The 17,779-nt window shown below is 49.6% G+C and overlaps 8 protein-coding genes across 8 annotated transcripts; 3 read left to right on the top strand and 5 right to left on the bottom strand.

Moving 5' to 3' along the window:
* Window positions 1-38: 38 nt before the first annotated feature.
* On the bottom strand, window positions 39-1,239 carry Z519_06612 (uncharacterized protein; the record flags this gene model as incomplete). The annotated part of the gene is made up of 6 exons (XM_016764351.1): window positions 39-57; window positions 110-183; window positions 285-443; window positions 535-635; window positions 704-1,114; window positions 1,188-1,239. The coding sequence occupies 6 exons, from the start codon at window positions 1,237-1,239 to the stop codon at window positions 39-41; spliced, it is 816 nt and encodes a 271-aa protein (XP_016619433.1).
* A 776-nt stretch (window positions 1,240-2,015) lies between these two features.
* On the bottom strand, window positions 2,016-3,641 carry Z519_06611 (uncharacterized protein; the record flags this gene model as incomplete). The annotated part of the gene is made up of 1 exon (XM_016764350.1): window positions 2,016-3,641. The coding sequence occupies one exon, from the start codon at window positions 3,639-3,641 to the stop codon at window positions 2,016-2,018; it is 1,626 nt and encodes a 541-aa protein (XP_016619432.1).
* Window positions 3,642-4,165: 524 nt separating this feature from the next.
* On the bottom strand, window positions 4,166-4,711 carry Z519_06610 (uncharacterized protein; the record flags this gene model as incomplete). Its single annotated transcript, XM_016764349.1, has 2 exons — window positions 4,166-4,574; window positions 4,626-4,711. 2 exons carry the CDS (start codon window positions 4,709-4,711, stop codon window positions 4,166-4,168), a joined length of 495 nt encoding a protein of 164 aa, XP_016619431.1.
* Window positions 4,712-5,345: 634 nt separating this feature from the next.
* Z519_06609 (acetoacetate-CoA ligase) lies at window positions 5,346-7,343 on the top strand (the record flags this gene model as incomplete). The annotated part of the gene is made up of 1 exon (XM_016764348.1): window positions 5,346-7,343. One exon carries the CDS (start codon window positions 5,346-5,348, stop codon window positions 7,341-7,343), a length of 1,998 nt encoding a protein of 665 aa, XP_016619430.1.
* A 417-nt stretch (window positions 7,344-7,760) lies between these two features.
* On the top strand, window positions 7,761-8,687 carry Z519_06608 (uncharacterized protein; the record flags this gene model as incomplete). Its single annotated transcript, XM_016764347.1, has 2 exons — window positions 7,761-8,176; window positions 8,246-8,687. The coding sequence occupies 2 exons, from the start codon at window positions 7,761-7,763 to the stop codon at window positions 8,685-8,687; spliced, it is 858 nt and encodes a 285-aa protein (XP_016619429.1).
* A 593-nt stretch (window positions 8,688-9,280) lies between these two features.
* On the top strand, window positions 9,281-10,310 carry Z519_06607 (uncharacterized protein; the record flags this gene model as incomplete). The annotated part of the gene is made up of 3 exons (XM_016764346.1): window positions 9,281-9,332; window positions 9,411-9,646; window positions 9,720-10,310. The coding sequence occupies 3 exons, from the start codon at window positions 9,281-9,283 to the stop codon at window positions 10,308-10,310; spliced, it is 879 nt and encodes a 292-aa protein (XP_016619428.1).
* Window positions 10,311-10,671: 361 nt separating this feature from the next.
* Window positions 10,672-13,887, bottom strand: Z519_06606 (uncharacterized protein; the record flags this gene model as incomplete). The annotated part of the gene is made up of 7 exons (XM_016764345.1): window positions 10,672-11,757; window positions 11,862-12,131; window positions 12,187-12,273; window positions 12,337-12,411; window positions 12,470-13,116; window positions 13,182-13,516; window positions 13,721-13,887. The coding sequence occupies 7 exons, from the start codon at window positions 13,885-13,887 to the stop codon at window positions 10,672-10,674; spliced, it is 2,667 nt and encodes an 888-aa protein (XP_016619427.1).
* Window positions 13,888-14,589: 702 nt separating this feature from the next.
* Z519_06605 (uncharacterized protein) lies at window positions 14,590-16,935 on the bottom strand (the record flags this gene model as incomplete). Its single annotated transcript, XM_016764344.1, has 1 exon — window positions 14,590-16,935. One exon carries the CDS (start codon window positions 16,933-16,935, stop codon window positions 14,590-14,592), a length of 2,346 nt encoding a protein of 781 aa, XP_016619426.1.
* Between the last annotated feature and the right edge of the window lie 844 nt (window positions 16,936-17,779).

Genomic DNA, 17,779 nt, shown 5'->3' with positions numbered 1-17,779 from the left:
TCAAGGAATCGGTTTTCGTCTTTGATAGCCAGAGGGCATCAGACGATGAGGAAGCCGCTAGTATACTCAGTATCTAGAACATTGTATATGGGTAGACAGAGATACATACCCGTCTACCGGAATATCCTGTCCCGTCACATAGCTAGCCATGGGAGAGGACAGAAAGACGATAACATCCGCAATCTGTAAAACGTCAGTTTTACATGGATTTCTTTTGTGAAGTCGTGCCAAACAAGGCCCCTATAGAGGAATCCCTTTTTTTTTCCCTCTTGTTCTCAACTCACCTCTCGTGCTTCCCCTAGACGACCCATTGGGCAGACCCTGAGATAGTCGTCCATTCCTACCGACCGACCCGCGCCGGGCATTCGGAGCATTGGAGTGTCCGTATATCCTGGGCAGACTGCGTTTACTCGGATGCCGCTTTTGGCGTAGTTGGCGCCGTCCTGACAAAAGTTAGATTGTCAGCTGGGGATAACTGCTAGCCGAGTCTTTGCTATTGATCTTAAACAAGGATCGAAAAGACGGTGGCCATACGCTTCTCGTCATCCCGAGGACGGCATGCTTGGCCGCGCAGTAAGAAGTTGTATTCTTCCCGCAGGTATGGCCGTAGATTGATGAGAGGTTGACAATAGAACCTTTTGCACCTCTGCGAAGCAATAAATGCAGGTCAGTTTCAAAGCGAGACATGTCTCTTGTGTTTCACCCCTGCGTTCAAGGGCACCAATGGGGATGGGAAAGAACCTTTCATCGGCCTGCTGAGACTCCATCTGCTTTAATTGCTCTCGCTGACACATCCAGACACCAAATAAATTGACGTCGATTCCAAACTTGAACTCGCTGAGGCTCGACTCTGAACTAGCCACCATATGACCTGGTGTACCCGCGTTGTTGACAGCATAATCGATACGCCCAAATCGCTCAACCGCTGCTTTGTGGGCTGATACGATGGACGACTCGTTCGTGACGTCCATCTGGATCGTTTCAATCTCGATCGCAGGGTACTTTGCTTGGATCTCCTCCTTGGTCTGCTGTAGCCCGGCTTCATTGATGTCGGTTAACACCAGGCCCTTCGCTCCATAGTGTGCAAACTGCTTCCCTGTGGCTCTGCCGATTCCTGGAGTTGAATAATTCTTTAGCCTCGAGTCTGTGGTAGGATGTGGGCTCGAGAGCGAGGGACGTCATCATACCAGAGCCTGCTCCCGTTATAAAAGCAATGCCGCCGTTGAGCAATGAAGCCATTGCCTTTTCGTTGAAGTGTGCCCGTTTCTATAATTCGGAGTTTGAAATTGTATTAGAGGCCTTTGCTTCCAACTCCTGTGACCAATGAGTCTGTATTATGTCAGGGGATGAGACTGAAAAAGTCTTATTCCGTTTCTATCCTTCATGTGCAGATGGCAAGCTCATGAGACTTGAAGACGGGTCTATATTGAAAATCCTCTTGCTTGACGTTACCAATCTCAAACACATCTCATCCAAGCCATATGCGGGGAAATATCTTGGTATCGGGTGGGGATTGTAGGATGTCTCTCATGTGATGGTGATGGAGAAACGGATCTTGCGTGTATTGTATAGGGATGCCGAGGTTCTTCAGTAGCCGGCTCTGATATTATCACGGTAGGCGCGCTGGCATATCAATAGAAAATAAAACCTATGAAGGTAGTTGGGGTATCTGGGCATTTACCCCAACGATACTACCAAAGGAGACTTTTACTTTCGACTCCTTTACCTTACTAGTGGCTCCTCATCGATTTCTTAAATAGGTAATTCCTCGAGACCGGAGACGAGGAGCCCATTTTGCATGCTCTTCATGTTTTGAAGAAAGCATGCTGCACAATACCCCAAACATGAGAAGTTCAGTCGTCGTGAGCAGAATGAGATGCTTCAGATTCTTCCATTCTTGGCGAGGCGATTTGGAGAGAATAGAACTAGGTACAGGCTATTCATTTTAAGCTTTGCAAAATCGTTTCTCTTCCCGAACCCCTTTTCGCGCCCGACCACTACACCTCCGCCAAGATCTATTCCAGAGTAAAACCAGAATATCGTGAATCCGCACTCTCCCAGATCCTTCTCCTGTATTCGGGCAATCCGGCCATGTAATTGAGTGCCTCTTTCGGCTTCCCTGGGATGTTTCCGCCGAAGTACCAACTGTCTGCTTCACTTAACAGGCTCTTGCCGCTAACGTCATTCACATGTTCCCGCCACTGAGTTTCCGCTTCCTTTGTCGGTTCAATGGACCTGAAATTTTCTCTGCGGAGGAATTTCAAACATTCCACTATCCAAGAGCCCTGAGTTTCAGTACATGCAGGACCTGTCGCGAAAGCCGTTGGGGCTTGTGGACCGTAGACAAAGAAGAAGTTTGGAAATCCACGGGTGGTCATGCCAAGGTGTGTGTAGACACCGTTACCCCATTTCTCTCGGATAGTTTCCTCCTTGCCGCGAATATTTATCTTGGTCATCGATCCGGTGATTGCGTCGAATCCAGTCGCAAAAATGACAACGTCAAACTTGTGCTCCATACCATCCTTCGTTCTAATCCCTTCCGGCGTAAACTCGGAGATGGGATTTCCAGTTTTGCTCGCATCGATCAGGGTAACGCTGTCACGATTGAAACATTCAAAATATCCCTGTTCGAGACTGACACGTTTAGCCCCGAAAGGATGAGGCGGTATTTCTGGCGCCAAGATCTTAGCAGCTTCTGGGTTCCTGATTCTAGCGAGTGCTTTCTTTCTCCAAAAGCGGTAGGCTGCGGCGTTAACGTCCCGGTCTTCGAGAAGGTCCAGATAATTTCCAAGCCAGAAGTGTAGGCCACCATGGTAAAAGAGTTGCTCCCACAGTTCGTTCCGCTGTTCCTCGTTGGTGTCTCTCCCCATTGACGGTACAAAGTCGTAGAGAAACCCAGCATAAGTTGTGTTAATTTTTTGTGTTGTGTTTTGATAGCTTTCCTTCAACCGCTGGTTGTCGGCTTCGTTAATATCATCCTGTCCCATGGGAAGAGCCATGTTTGGCGTTCTCTGGAAGACAGTGAGATGCGAGGCAACTTTGCTAATTGCCTGAACAAGCTGCACTCCGCTAGCACCAGTTCCTATAACAGCAACCCGTTTCCCTTGGACATCCATACTACCGTCCATTGGCCATCTTGCTGAATGCGTCTTGGCTCCCTGGAACGCTTCGAGGTTCTTATAAGATGGGATATAGGCTTTGGCAGCAAACCCCGTACCCATGATAATATGTTGTGCACAGAAGATCTCTCCCGCATCGCCAATTTCAACGAGCCACAACTTGTCTGAGGAGTCCCAGATTAGTGATGTGACCTTCGAGTTGAAAGATACGTCGCGGTCCAGATCCCAGACGCGACTGACATGGTGAAAATATTCCTGTATTTCGTCCCGTGCTGGGTATCGTTGCGTCCAGTTCCAATCATGTACTGTTGTCTTGTCGGTGAACTGATAAACTGGAATTTCTGTATCCACTCGCGCCCCTGGATAGCAGTTCCAGTACCAAGTTCCGCCGTAGTCAGAACCCGCTTCGAACAAGCGGACCGAGAATCCTGCCTTCCTCAGATGATATAGGTGCCACATTCCGCTAAAACCAGCACCCACGACAACAACGTCGTACGATTTTGCAACGTTAATGGATCCCATTTTGGTTGCTGAGCAATAATATCAGAGTTTGAAGAGGGATCTCCTAAAACATGAGACGGAAACACACGACGGACAAGAGTGTTGGGACAGATATACTGGGTCAATATCTACGATCAATACTTCTTTAAACTGCCATGAAAGCAGTTTCTATCCTCCACTCAAATCGCCAAGGTTCGTGAGATACGATTGGCCGGAATACTCCGCAATTCTCAGCAAAATAGGGGACTTCAGCCTTGCACTAGTGGGGTTTACAAAATGCCAGAGGGTGGGGATTTTCGGCACAGTCTGCAAAATGGAGCGGGGAAGAGAGGCGAACAAAAGCAGAAGATGGGGAATATTTGGTGGCAATGATTCTCGAGTTCAATGGTTTTAACAAATGACTTTTTCGATTGGGCAGAGACTTGCAAGGGGTTTCCAGAACCTGCAAGGCACGAGGTACAGGCACGGTTCCCTAGCCCAAATCCAGGGAGGATGGGCTGAGTTCAACAGAACACATTCTGTAGGGTCCTGACCTATACACAAAACTAAAGAGCTGAATGCGGATTTGTCCTCTTGATCAACCTCTCGTACCCTTGTCGCATTGCATTTGGCATGCCACTCTCAGCAGGTTTTCCTAATTGCCCATCGATTTGCGTGACGAAGACGTGTGTCGAACCTCCCACTGCCTTGACGTCCTCATCGCCTCTTCTAAAAATTCCCACTTCGTACATCACGCTCGATTTGCCTAACTTCACGATCCGCAGTCCGCAATCGAGGACATCCGGATAGCTGACCGATCCAAAATAATCAAAGTAGGTGTTTGCAATGATTGCGGCTTGTTGATGTTTGTTCATCGTATATCCGCATTCTTTGATCATGTATTCGTTGATAATACTGTCGGTCAGCACTCCGTAGTTGGGATTGTTCACATGGCCAAAAATGTCGTTATCGTTCCTATTACCGATGAGCTGCGGTCTGAGGGTGCAAACTTGTGGAACGACTTACCACCGCAGTCGATATTCCAGATGGTAGCCATAGTCGCTACGCTTCCGCAGCCGCTTTGACGCCAGATCTAGTTCAAGCCTTGCCATTTCTCCAACTCTATAGTACTAGGCAAAAGAGTTGGGCTTTTGTGCTATTTCAGAGACTCTGGAACAATATAGATTTCGGATAAATCTCAGTGGAAGCCCTGTGTTCTGGATAAGATGGTCATTGGACGGAATCTTGCACTATAGATCAGTCAAACTTGGGTAAATGTAATTTTACACGTACAATACTGGGTTATTGACTTCTGTAGCGGGGATTTATCTCTCCTGAGAGTAAGTGGCTTCAGATCGCTGGGACTATGTCTATTAGGGAAATGTTATGGCTGCCTCTCAATAACGGCTGAGGCGGCAATACTCCCACTCTATCTCAGGTGGAACTTTCCACGACCTGCTCAATGCTGCAGATACAGAGATCAGTATACTGAGAGATTGCCTTGGTTATCCATGGTGGGGTTTCGACAGTCGAACTTCAGGATCGTGCACCAACTTATCACATTGCAGTTTATGACTATCGCACACCGGAAGTGGCGTCCGGTAGGCAAACTACTAGTATGGACCTATGAGTGACCTCTATTATTTCATATTTTTCTTTCTTCAACTGAGACTATTGCAACAAGATCTGAAGTTCTTAGTGTTTTCAAGCAAAGCGATTGATCAAGTTTCCAATTGCAAACCCACCATGGCACCAGAGCTGGTTTATGTTCCTCCCCCGGGCCTCGAAACCAATTTTGATATTTTTCGCAGGAGAGTAAATTCCGAGTTGGGCCTCTCTCTGCAGGACTACCATGACCTCCATGAATTCTCAATTGGAAGACCAAATGACTTTTGGATGGCATTGTGGAGATTCATGGAAATCAAAGCTTCGGTCCATCCCACCCGTGCCGTCGACGAATCGCTCAGAATTGATCAATTTCCACCTTTCTTCGAGAATGCGCGTCTCAATTATGCGGAAAATCTACTTTCAAGGACGGATGCAGGAGTGGCTATCAAATATCTCAGTGAGGAAAACTTGGCGTCTCTTCGCGAGGTTACCTGGAAAGAGCTCAACGAAAATGTTCGGATCCTATCCGATGCTATGAGAGCGTCAAACATCTCAAGAGGAGATGTTGTTTGCATTATTGGCGGCAGCTCACCTGAATCTCTCGCGTTGTTCTTGGCTATCGCATCTGTTGGAGCAATCGTCTCAGCATTCGCCACGGATGCTGGAGAAAGAGTGTTGCTTGATAGAATGGGTCAGGTGTGCCCCAAGATTGTGTTTGCGGAGTCATCTTACCAGTACAATGGAAAACGGCACCTCATTTCCGACAGAGTTACGAAAATATTCTCGTTGATTGAGAAGGGATCAGGTGCAGAGGTCATCTGCACCTCTGGAACCGTTCCATACGGCTGGGTGCCCATAGAGGAATTTCGACAGCGGGCAACGGGGAGACCGCTTTCCTTCGATCAGGTTCCTTTCAATCACCCACTTCTTATCGCCTTCTCTTCGGGCACCACCGGCACTCCGAAAGGTATCGTCCATTCCCATGGCGGTATGGTCGTAAATGGAAAGAAAGAGAGCCTCCTCCACAAAAATTTTGGTCCTGATGACGTCCACTACCACTATGCAGGTATTGGGTGGGTTTTGTGGAATATCATGATATCGGCCATGTTATGCGGTACTACTGTCGTCCTCTATAATGGATCTCCATTCTATCCCACTCCAGAGAAGCAGCTGGCGGCGGTCCTAGGGGCTGGAGTTACAGCCTGGGGTGCCGGCCCTCGATATTTTTCCGAACTGCAAAAAACTGGAGTCAACCCCAAGCCTTACGTCAAAAATCTCAAATGTATCCTGTCTGCCGGGGCGATTCTCACCGAATCTCAATCAAAGTGGCTTAAGGAAGCGTTTGGGCCTGTCTGTCAAATGTCATTCTCCGGGGGTACTGAGCTTTGTGGCAACTTCCTGGCAGGCCATATCGGCATGCCGGGGTATGCAGGCGAAATGACGGTCAAAGAACTTGGCACTGATATCGATGTTTTCACGCCAGACGGTCGGCCTGCTAAGCCTGGTGAGAGCGGAGAGTTAGTGTGCAAAAGGCCGTTCCCAAACATGCCAGTCAAGTTTTGGAACGACCCTGGCAAGAAGAGATATGCCGACTCATATTTCTCAACATTCCCAGGCGTCTGGAGGCATGGGGACTTCATCAGGATGAACCCAGAAACCACAGGATGGGTGATCCTCGGTCGCAGCGACGGCGTGTTGAATCCATCAGGTGTCCGTTTCGGTAGTGGAGAGATATATTCCATCATGGAGCAGAAGTTTCACGACAAGGTGGCAGATTCAATCTGTGTGGGCCAGCAAAGAGCTTGGGACGAAAGTGAGCGTGTGTTCTTGTTCATCAAAGGAACAAAAGGATCGAATATCGGCTCCTTGGAAAGAGAGATTCGAGCTCAGATAGCAAGGGATCTCAGCCGCCGCCATGTGCCTCAGTTTCTGTTTTGGGTGCAGGAGATACCTTACAATGCAAACAACAAGAAGCTCGAGATACCGTTGAAGAAGGTACTCTCTGAAGGAAGGGCAGCGATGGCGAAGCTGACATGTCCTGCTGAAGAAAAGTCTGTGCTGATGCAATATCTGCCATTTTACGAGGTTGAGAAATTGGTGGGTACGGAGACTTCTTCGCTGAGTCCTAGACTGTAAGGTGTAATAACATATTCCAAGTCGCCACGGGCTTTGGTACCTAGGTAGATAGATAAATAATGCGTCTTCGATGGTCAGGAGAATGCACGGGTTACGTAATGTGTTTCCCTGCTCAATTTCCTACCACTTCTTTACATATGCAAGCATTCTTCATGCTTGATTGTCAATATGGAAAAATAGATCTGCTATTCTTGCATGTGACTTTTTGATCTCTGGGCGGGGAAATCCTCATCTAAAGACAGCTGCTATAGACTAATGGCGCTTGAGGTATAACCCCGCCCCGGAATGGCAGAGAAATCCGAGAATCCGCGATTGCAATCTTACTTCAATCTACTCCGGACTAGGACTTCAAAAAGTTTATTACCCCCGACGAGAGCAGACCGAGCATTCACTGGAACTCCAGTCAAGACAACCACAATGGATATCTCTAAGGCATTTGGATGTCCGCCTCCACGGTGTGATGGCTGTGACACGGCATTTCCAGAACCGCATATTATGCTTGCAACAATCAACCGTCCCCGACAGCTCAATTCAATCCCGTACGCCCTCCATTGGCAGATGGACGCCTTGTTCAAGTGGTTTGACAACGAGCCATCGCTGCGTGTTGCCATTGTCACGGGCGCTGGAGACCGAGCATTTTGTGTCGGTTCGGATCTGATCGAGATGCAGCAGGTCAAAAAGTCCGGCGATGACTCATGGAAAGCTGAGCCGTACAAATACAACCATCCAAATTCTGGGTTTGCTGGGATCAGCAGGAGAGAAGGGAAGAAGCCGATTGTTGCAGCAGTCAACGGTTATGCATTAGGTGGAGGGTGGGAAATTGCCTTGAACTGGTGCGTCTGTCAATATCCACGCCAACTGTCGGCCAAAGGCGACTAGGACATTTCTAACACGTGGAATAGTGATGTGGTCATTGCCACTCCAAATGCGCAATTTGGTCTTCCAGAGGCAAAGGTCGGACTGTACGCCTATGGCGGCGGGCTTCCTCGTCTGATTCGCACCGCAGGGCTTCATGTCGCCAGCGAGATTGCCCTCAGCGGACGGTCTATCACTGCAAAGGAAGCGTTGCAGTATAATCTTATCAATCGAATTTCAAAGAAACCAGAAACGCTCATCGAAGAGGCGATCAGCATCGCACGACAAATTGCTGCAGTATCACCAGACGCAATGATCGTTACAAGGTCAGCGCTAAGAGAAGCTTGGGAGACATCCAGCGTTGAAAGAGCATTCCAAAATACTCACGAGAGATTCTACGAGAAACTTATGGCGGGCGAAAACTCTAGCGAAGGATTAATAGCGTTCAAAGAAAAGAGGCTGCCGAGGTGGAAACCATCAAAACTATAGTCCTGTTGCATAACACACCCCATGGTACCGGAGTTAAGATTAGGCCAACTTTTGATTCATATTATTTGTTTGAGCAAGCCCTTAAGCTAGGACTCGGTGGGATTATGTTCGGTGTTACTTGTAAGAGTGGATGCTTCCGAGATTGAAACCTTTCTCGTGGTATGACTAGAGGAGTATGCTGGATAACGAGTCCCAGTAAGAGAGCCTCTGCGCATATCACCAAGCTATGTAGGGAGTCATATGCATAGCTTGATGGGGAACCTTGAGTTGAGATGGTCTTCAGACCCACCGTTTCGTTCGGTAACAAAGAATACTCAAAAAGACGTTCCTGATTTCTAAACCGGCCGGGTGGAAGGGTTGCAATCTACAAGCACCGTGTGCCAATGTGTGTCGCATATTGCGCTTCCCCCACAGATCTCATGAAAAACCCCCGCAAAGGACGCCTAGAGTCTGGAGAAAAGTGCACGGCAATATCTTCACGGGGTCCAGTTCCTGATCTTTGTGTTCAGAGTCATTTCGTTCAAATACATTCATCCCCAGGGTCGCTGTCGTTGACGACAGGAGTCCAAGGATCCATTAAAAAGACGGACACAATGTCCTTCTCAGTACGCGGAAAAAATGCTATTGTGACAGGTGCCAGCTCTGGTATGTGAAGATGCGCAGTCAAGAACCCGATGACGCCAAATTCTTTCTAGTCACTAATCGCTAACGGGAATGGGATAGGCATCAACCTTGCTTTTGCGAAATTGCTAGTCTCTAGAGGGGCACATGTTGTTGTCGCCGATGTCCAGGAGACACCTGCTTTCAAGGATTTCCAACAAGAGCCCAAGTCGACCAAAGTACTCTTCCACAAGACAGACGTATCAAACTGGAAGGACTTGGAGAGGCTGTTTACCTTCACGAATTCTGAGTTGGGACCTATTGACCTGCTTTGCAACGGGGCAGGTGTCTTTGAACCGGTTCGGTCTTTTACCTACCGTTTCCACCTTTCAGTATAAAACGAAGAGAGATTCTAATTGTTTATCTGTGCAGGACTGGTCAAGTTTCTGGAAAGACACAGAGACCGAAAGTTACAAATCGTTTGATATCAATGTGCAGGGCCTTGTCAAGGGAACGCGGATGGCCATTCGCGATCAGATCACCAGATCCAATGGCAGGAAATGCAACGGGACAGTGGGAGTCATCCTCAACATTTCGTCGCTGGCCGCCCAATATGCCCTCTTTAACCAGCCGCTCTATGCTACCTCGAAGGCAGCTGTTTCCGCCTTCACGCGCTCCCTGGCACCCTTGCATCAGGAGTTTGGGATCAAAGTCGTCGCCGTCGCCCCGGGCATGGTCCTGACGCCGCTGTGGAGCAACAACCCGGACAAAATGAAGGCGATTTCCGACGCCGATGTCTTTGCCACCCCGGAAGAGCTGGCCGAGACCATGCTCACGCTCGTGGAGAGCGCCGAGTACGAGGGAGGGACGGTCTTGGAGAAGCTGAAGCACACGACTAGGAGGGTGCTCGTTGACAGCCCACTGCCGTCTGGACCCGGCTCCACAATGAGCAAGATGGATCTGATTTACGAGGATACCATTGCTCTCTTAGAGGCTGAGAGGAAAATAAATGCTGCCAAATAACTGCGTGGTCCTTAAGAATCGACTGTATCTGAGATCAGAATCGAGAAACTGGTCCCGCAGAACGCTGACGCAAATTTCTCTCTTCGCCGAGCCTTGTCTTCTCTTATTTTGTCAAATAAATGATGCCATCTCCGTGAAATAAATATCCGCACTCGTCTCGGTTTGTCTTGTACATACGTTTCACATGTACCCGGCACAATAGGCAAGCCAACAACTTCCGTCTCTGACAGATCTTTTTGCTTTTTTTGGTCAATCATGTTCCTGGCGATTTCGAAAGGTCATTAAAGCACCATGGCCTTGAATTCGGGGCACATTGCCATGAAAATCGACTAGAATTGATACGTGCTCTAGTCATGTATTGCTATGGCTGAAATGTATGGGTGTCGTGGCGCTGGGTGGTCTCGTGTTCCTCACGTTGCAGGAGGCGGACGAAGATTTCTGATACATTTGATGCCATTTGCCAGACTTTAAGCCGGCGAGTCATATCCACGCTCAGCTGAAGGACCCGGCTTGGTGCGTCGGGATCCTGGACATCGCCCACGCCCTCTAGGAAAGTCTTGCCACCGTTCTTAATCCAGGCTTTGACAGCCTGGCTGGCACGTTGAGAACTGCAAAAGGACGGCTCGTCCAACTGAATGGAGGGTCCGACGCGCATTGATGCCTGATGCGGACAAAAGTATTTGCAGCACGCCCAAAGCGTGATTCCCGCCAGAAATACCGACAGGGGTTCGAGGGGTGAGTTGAAAGGATGGCGGCGTTGAAGGTAACAAACTTGTGAAGCATGCCACATCATTTCCCTGATGACTTCGGGTTCTTCACCGAAGGCAGCTACCGCCGCGACTTCATCACCTGGAGAGGCTGTATTGTTAGAAGTCGACACGAACCCTGTGCTATTGGACATTTTCGACATGTCGAATCCCGAAGCCCGCTTGCGTGCGACGCGAGTGACCAGGTCGACAATTTTTCCCGCGCCAAATATGTGACTATAATGCACGGCGATGCCAATGCGCAGAGCGTGGCGGAGGGTGTACCGGCGTGGATGATCGGCCCAGCTGAATTCATACACAGACATGATGGCTCTCGAGAGTTGGGATCGAACAGTGCGATTTACTTCTAGCCCACTGTTGTCCTGCCAGAGGATATGATATAAGCTCGAGTCCATCTGTTCTTGGCAGGCATACAGTTGCTGGGCGAGGCATCGAATCAGCAACCGTTTTCCGATGTTGTCGAGTTGACTGATGATGGATGGGCTTGCTTTCTCCACGAAATTGCTGATAGTTTGCATGGTCGGAGGTCCCCGCGGAGCGGTCTGAAATGGACAAGCTGCCCAAGCAAACGCTGTTGGTGCGTCCCAGTATAACTGTTCACAGGGAAATTCCGGCGGTAATTCCTCAAGCTTTGTGCATGGGTTTTGCTTTGAGAAGGCGGAATAAAGACAGTCAAATTCCTATAGTTTAGAGTTTGATCAGTGGACGGTCAAGTAGTCTTCATAGATTTGTCCGGGACAGTGGCAATGTCAAGATCACAACTAGGCGAATTGAGTAGACTAACAAATAGAAACCAACTCAATCTCTTCACTTGCTCTTGGCTTACCCACTCGAGCCAGTTTTGAAATGTGTCTCGATTAGATGAATCTGCATCGGTAGGTGAGGTATGTGGCCGTGCGCCATTCATTTGCCGTGCGATGCTGATGAGGCGCGAGCGAGAAGCGTCGGTCGTCTCAAAAAGGCGTCGCGAGCCGGAGCCCATGGCATGTAGGTGCTGCAAGAGGAGTGATACTCCATAGGACGGAGACCGCAAGAATCGAGGATCATGTTCGCCCTAATTCCAGTTGAGTTACTCGTCTGACATAGCATCTACCTGCAGAAGAGCTTACCATCCAAGCCGTCGTCCGCCTACAAAGCTCGGCAAGTGTGTCGGCAAACTCGAGCGACCGGTCGAGACCAGAGTAGCATGCGCCAATCTGGAGACATCAATCAGACTTGACACCCAAGAGTCGACACAGGAACTAAAAAGAGAAACTCACGCAGGCCATTGTGAGCACCAGAATGGTGGGCGCATCGGATATCTTGAATGTTGGCCTGTGGATTATGGGCCAGAGCTGTCAAAGATATGTCAGCTGTGGAGACGGAGCATCAACAAGGCTCCTGTCAACTCACATCATGAAAATGGAGAAAGTACAAGTCCGTGAAGTGGTGAAGAATGTCGGGCCCGGGAAGGGACCGTAGTAAATCGACGTCTTCCTGCCATGGCGCTCGTGCAAGTGGTAGACTTAGAAGTTGGATGATGCTAGAAAGCTTTTTATCGTCCAGTTTGCCAAACGTACCAAGGAGTTGGAAATTCTTCCTTGGAGAGCTGGTGCCGCTAGCGCCGTGATATGTTTTAGCTCTTCTGAGGTCCTCTGGATTCAGGACGGGGAAAACGATCCTTCCCTCTTCTCCAGCTTGATATTCGTAAGGCCAGGTGTTGGTGTCTCTTTCCACTGGGACAGAATCTGGGGCGTCTTCCAGAGGGCTTGAACCGGGATCCTGCGACGCAGACGGAGTTGGTAATGCCGAAGTATCCACGTGTGGAAATGATGCCACCGAATCTCCTTTGTCCAGCGGAAGATCAGCTCCCGTCATCGTCCCATCAACAGTATTATTCATAGCTTTGGAATTGTCCGGCTGCATTCTCGTCGTCCTGGGTGGATCCTCCAACCCTTGCATTGGAAAATCGGAAATATTTAGATCTGGGGGCATGCTGTAAGTATTCGCCAAGTTCTCGGAGTTCATCCAACCGAGAAGTGAGATATTACTGTCGAAGTCTGCATTCCGTAAGATAATTTCCGGAGGCAGGATAAAAGAAATGATTGTGGACTTGCTTGCTTACCGTTAAACGAGTAGGCAGCATTGTCAAACAAAGGCTGGAATCCCGTGTAGGAGTTCAAGAGGTCTGAATCTGACTGAAAAGTATTAGGAAAGTTGAACCGACTATTGCTGCGGTCAGCTGTTGTAGCTATGCCGGCAGCATTGTGTAGCTCGGACGTCGTGGCATTCAAAAGCATCTCCCATTGCGTGTCAAGAGCGTCGCCAGCGTCTTGAGAAGGTAATTCAGATACACATTCGGGAATAGCTTGATTGCGTTCGGACCCAACCCTATCTTGCTCGGGGTGGTCGAGAGAGTCGTTGCTGGGCTGAGCCGCAGAATTGGAAGAATCAGCAGAACTTTTTCAGAGTTAGCAATTTGGGGAAGCAGAAGAAGTGCAGTCAGTGAATACGCTTTATTGGTTGCTGGTTTTGGGGTCTTCCTTGGTCGCCCTTTCGGTCGTGGCTCACAATGGATTCCATGCAGAACGCGATAATGCCGTACAAGCACATCCCTTGGGGTGTCAGTCTTGGCGGAAAATAGCCACCGCAACCTTGACAAACCTCCTGGAAAATTTCCTGCCGCAGGCCGTGCACGCCGAGTCGAAGGTACCGCGTTCCGAGTGAGCAGTCAGGCGATGCCGTTCGAGGTGATCTTGTCGAGACAGAACTTGGCCGCAGTCTACACAGGTATGAGACTTGCTCTTCGAATTCCCTGTGCCAGCGGGCATGTTGACACAAGCTTAGGGCAATGGCACTATTCGTTCGTTGTGGAATTTCGAGCGATGCCACTATTTCGTTTTATTGCGCAGAGGAAGGAGCGAGTGCAGAAGAGGCTGAGGAGGCTGCGCGGGGGTTTTAAGTCAACAACGACGGGGTTTTTCTGGGCCAAGAAAGGCCTGGCTTCTCCAGATTTCTCCTGGAAGGCGGGCAAGGCGGGAGCCCCGCACGCAACCCCTGCGCACCGTAGTGTCGCGGGGAGCCACCAAGCCACTATTCAGGGCCCACGCTAACGACTAGACGCGCCGAGATCGGTCACCATTTCTCCACAATTATACACTAGTGGCCAATAAAACCCAGCTTTGCTCGTGGACTCCGCATAAATTTCACCGTCAGGGGTCGCTCGAGAGCGTCTCACTTTCCACGTGAGAAATATCAAGCATTCAATGGTGGAATGTCCGCGTAATTGCCAATAGGGTATACAGTTTACTAGGGTTGACTTTAGTCTTGGTGGGAGTTGAGGCGACTTCGGCCAGATCAATAAATTATTTAACAAGTACCAATCGGATTGGACTAGGAGTGGCAGACCAGTCGGGACTCTAAAGAGCATTGGAAACTTCTCACTGGCCGCAGGTAAGATTCTTTGTCAACCTCAAGCGAACCAATGCGGCAAATCCTAAAGCCCGAAGTCTCAACGCACTCCGCCAATGCTCCTAATTTAGCCAGGAACCGTTGAGAGTCTTGCTCTCGCCTGCATCTAGCTGAATAACTATTTGACCCGATCCATTCTCAAGCCTCTTTGGGTCGATACGGGCCACGAACTGTACCGTAAGCTTCCCAGTGAAGCGGGCATAGGTCAACTTTCCCCTCTTCCATTCCATGTCCACCACGATGCCGCCCCTAGCACACAATCCTGTGGCGTGCCCAACGTCCTCCCACTCGTGCGGTAAGCACGGGAGGAGGTCCACATAACCTTCCTCATGGCTTTGGATCAACATCTCTGCGATTCCTGCGGCTATGCCGAAATTACCATCGATCTGGAAGGGCGGGTGATCACCAAAGAGGTTGGGGAGAGTGGAATGTTGCAAGAACTTTTGGATGATCGCTTGTGCTGGTTGAGGCTCCCTTAGACGGGCATATAACGCCAGAATCCATGCGGCACTCCAACCAGTATGCCCGCCGCCGCCAGCTAGGCGTCGCTTCAGAGTGACTCTGATGGCGGATTTGTGCTCGTCTGACAGGAGGCTCCGGCCCGGATAAAGACCGAAGGCGTGCGAGATGTGTCGATGGCCTGGTTCCACCTCTTCCACGTCTTCCATCCATTCGAGAAGTTCTCCATGCTTCCCAATCTTGGGCTGAGGGAGCCGAGACAGGACTTGAAGGTATCGTTCAGCCGGTTGCCCGAGGATCTTGCTCGCTTCAGCGCAACCGGTGAACAGCTCGAAGAGGATCTGAGCGTCCCATGTGGCGCCCACGCAGACCGCTCCTATTTCCCGAGTACCTGGAATGATGTAGGAGTTCTCAGCCGAGACCGTGGGTGATACCACGAGGACGCCATTTCTTTCGATGAGGAAATCTTCAAAGAACAAGGCCGCCTCTTGAAGCAGCGGATAGGCCCACTTCAAAAACTCCAGGTCATGCGTGTACAGGTAGTGCTCCCAGAGATGGGTACAAAACCAAGCCCCTCCGAGCACCCAGTACGTGGCTGGAACGTATCGGTCCTGAGGGGCGCAGTCGCCCCATATGTCCGTGTTGTGATGTGCCACAAACCCTCTACAACCATACATGTCCTGCGCCACTTGCTTGCCTCGCTCAGCCATGCGCTGGATGTGGTCGAAGAGCACCAGATGACACTCTGATAGATTGGCAACCTCTGCCAACCAGTAGTTCATTTGGATGTTGATGTTTATCGTGTATTTGGATCCCCAAATCGGCTGATGGCTGTAATTCCATATACCCTGGAGATTTGCTGGGAGGCCCGACAGCGAAGAGCCAATGAGTAGATATCGGCCGAAAGAGAACAACAGTGCCGCTAAATCGTTGTCAACTTCACCACCCTTGACCCTAGAAAGTCTCTTGTCCGTAGGTATTGTGCTCAAATTGGGGTTGTCCTCTCCAATACTGAGAGAGACCCTTGAGTAGAAGGAGGAGTATCGCTGTATGTGCCTGTTCCGCAATTCCTGCCACGAATACTTTGCCGCTGCGTCAAGTCGATTGATAACAGCCTGGCCAGCATCTTTATTTCTGAACGTGGTTTCGCCAGCGATGAGAATAATAATCGAGTCTCCCGCGGCATCGAGTTCCTCACCAAGAAGACATTGACCTCTTCCCCCTTCAACCACAACTTTAACCCCCATCGCTGCCCATACAGCGGTAGGGCCTCCCAAATTGGCTTTCAGCAACAAGCCTTCTGGAATGTTCTCAAGGCTATCGTATAGACAATTCCGCTCCAGCATGGGGTTGTCGTTGCTGCCACGATTCACCCTTACTTGGAACCGAAGAGAGTCTGGGCGGCTGCAGGAAACGCGCACAGCGACCATTTCATCTGCCGTACTTGCAAAATACTCACGCAGATACTCAACTCCTTCAAATGTGTATGCTACACTTGCAATGGCAGTCGTCAGATCCAGGCGGCGGGTATAGTTCTTAGCCGCAGGCCTGACGGCTCGCTTTGTCTGGTCCGGGATTCCACTAAAATCCTTCTTGTCGTCGCTAGGAGTGCCGTGTCCAAAGGTTAAAAAAACATCACCCAGGGGTGAGTAGTGTCGAAGACTCGACGGCAGTGCCGTGAAAGTTCTCTTGAGCAATTCCTGGGCTTCCTGTACGTGGTTAAGATCCAGAAGTTTACGGATCTCGGGCAGGCTGGCTTTTGCCAACGGGTTGACCCGATTCTGAGGCCCACCGTACCATACGGAATCTTCGTTCATCCACAGTCTGTCAACGTCCAAGCCACCTTTGATCATCGCTCCCAAACGTCCAGTGCCGATCGGAAGTGCCTCTGTCCATACTTTTGCCGGTTGCTCATACCAGAGCACGCGATTATGCTGAGGAAGAGCCATCACGGTATTGCCAATACGCCAGCTCTCTCTTGTCACTGAGCTCCTGAAGGAAGTTGTGCAGAAGGCTGGTTTAGAGCTCGGTAGAGAGAGTTTTTGCCTTTCCGGCTGAGAATATAATGTGCTTCATCAAAATCGTACTATTGCATTGCTTCTCCTCTTCCTTGAGCTGCCACAGGAAGGACGGACAGAACCCCGTGAGTGCAAAGCTCAAGTAGAGGAGACCTGTACCAGAGCCGAAATCAAAGTCGACAATGTGTCGTGAGTGACTCTGTAAAAGTGCGAGGTAACTGCTTAGGAGTATGCCCGGGTTGGAGCATGTTCCTATCGCTTAATTTTCTGATTCGTGGGAAATTTCCCGCCCCTCCAGTTTCGGATAAATATCAAATAATTATCCCTTTTTAACTTGCAAGGGCAGGCCTTTATATCTGCCGGATATGCACAGATCAGGGGCCTTAAACCGAGGTCCAACAAGACAGCATCTGCGGAAACTGTTCTGTGGGTCAAAAGCTCTAACTTTCTCGTTCCGCTCACTATTGAGTATACCGATGGTTACCGGATAGAAAAACGAGCTGTTTAACTCCAATCTCTTAAAAGCCGAGTTCCGAACAGCTAAGACGATATAACTAGTACTAGCTTAATCAGCTGACTCTTTACCCTTCACAAGTACTCTAGCCAGACACTCACCCCAAGATACCTCCCTGCGGTGAATTTCCTAGATAGTTCACCAGACTGTATACTGGTAATGACGCAGAATTTTACCATCTGGCATCTTATACTTCATCCAAGATCTCCTGAAAAAGAATCAGAGCTCAATTTTCGGCTTTCCGATTCCGCTAGGCCTGTG

Source organism: Cladophialophora bantiana (genome assembly GCF_000835475.1).
Source record: "Cladophialophora bantiana CBS 173.52 unplaced genomic scaffold supercont1.9, whole genome shotgun sequence".
NCBI lineage: Eukaryota > Fungi > Ascomycota > Eurotiomycetes > Chaetothyriales > Herpotrichiellaceae > Cladophialophora > Cladophialophora bantiana.
This window is presented reverse-complemented; position numbering and strand designations above follow the sequence as displayed.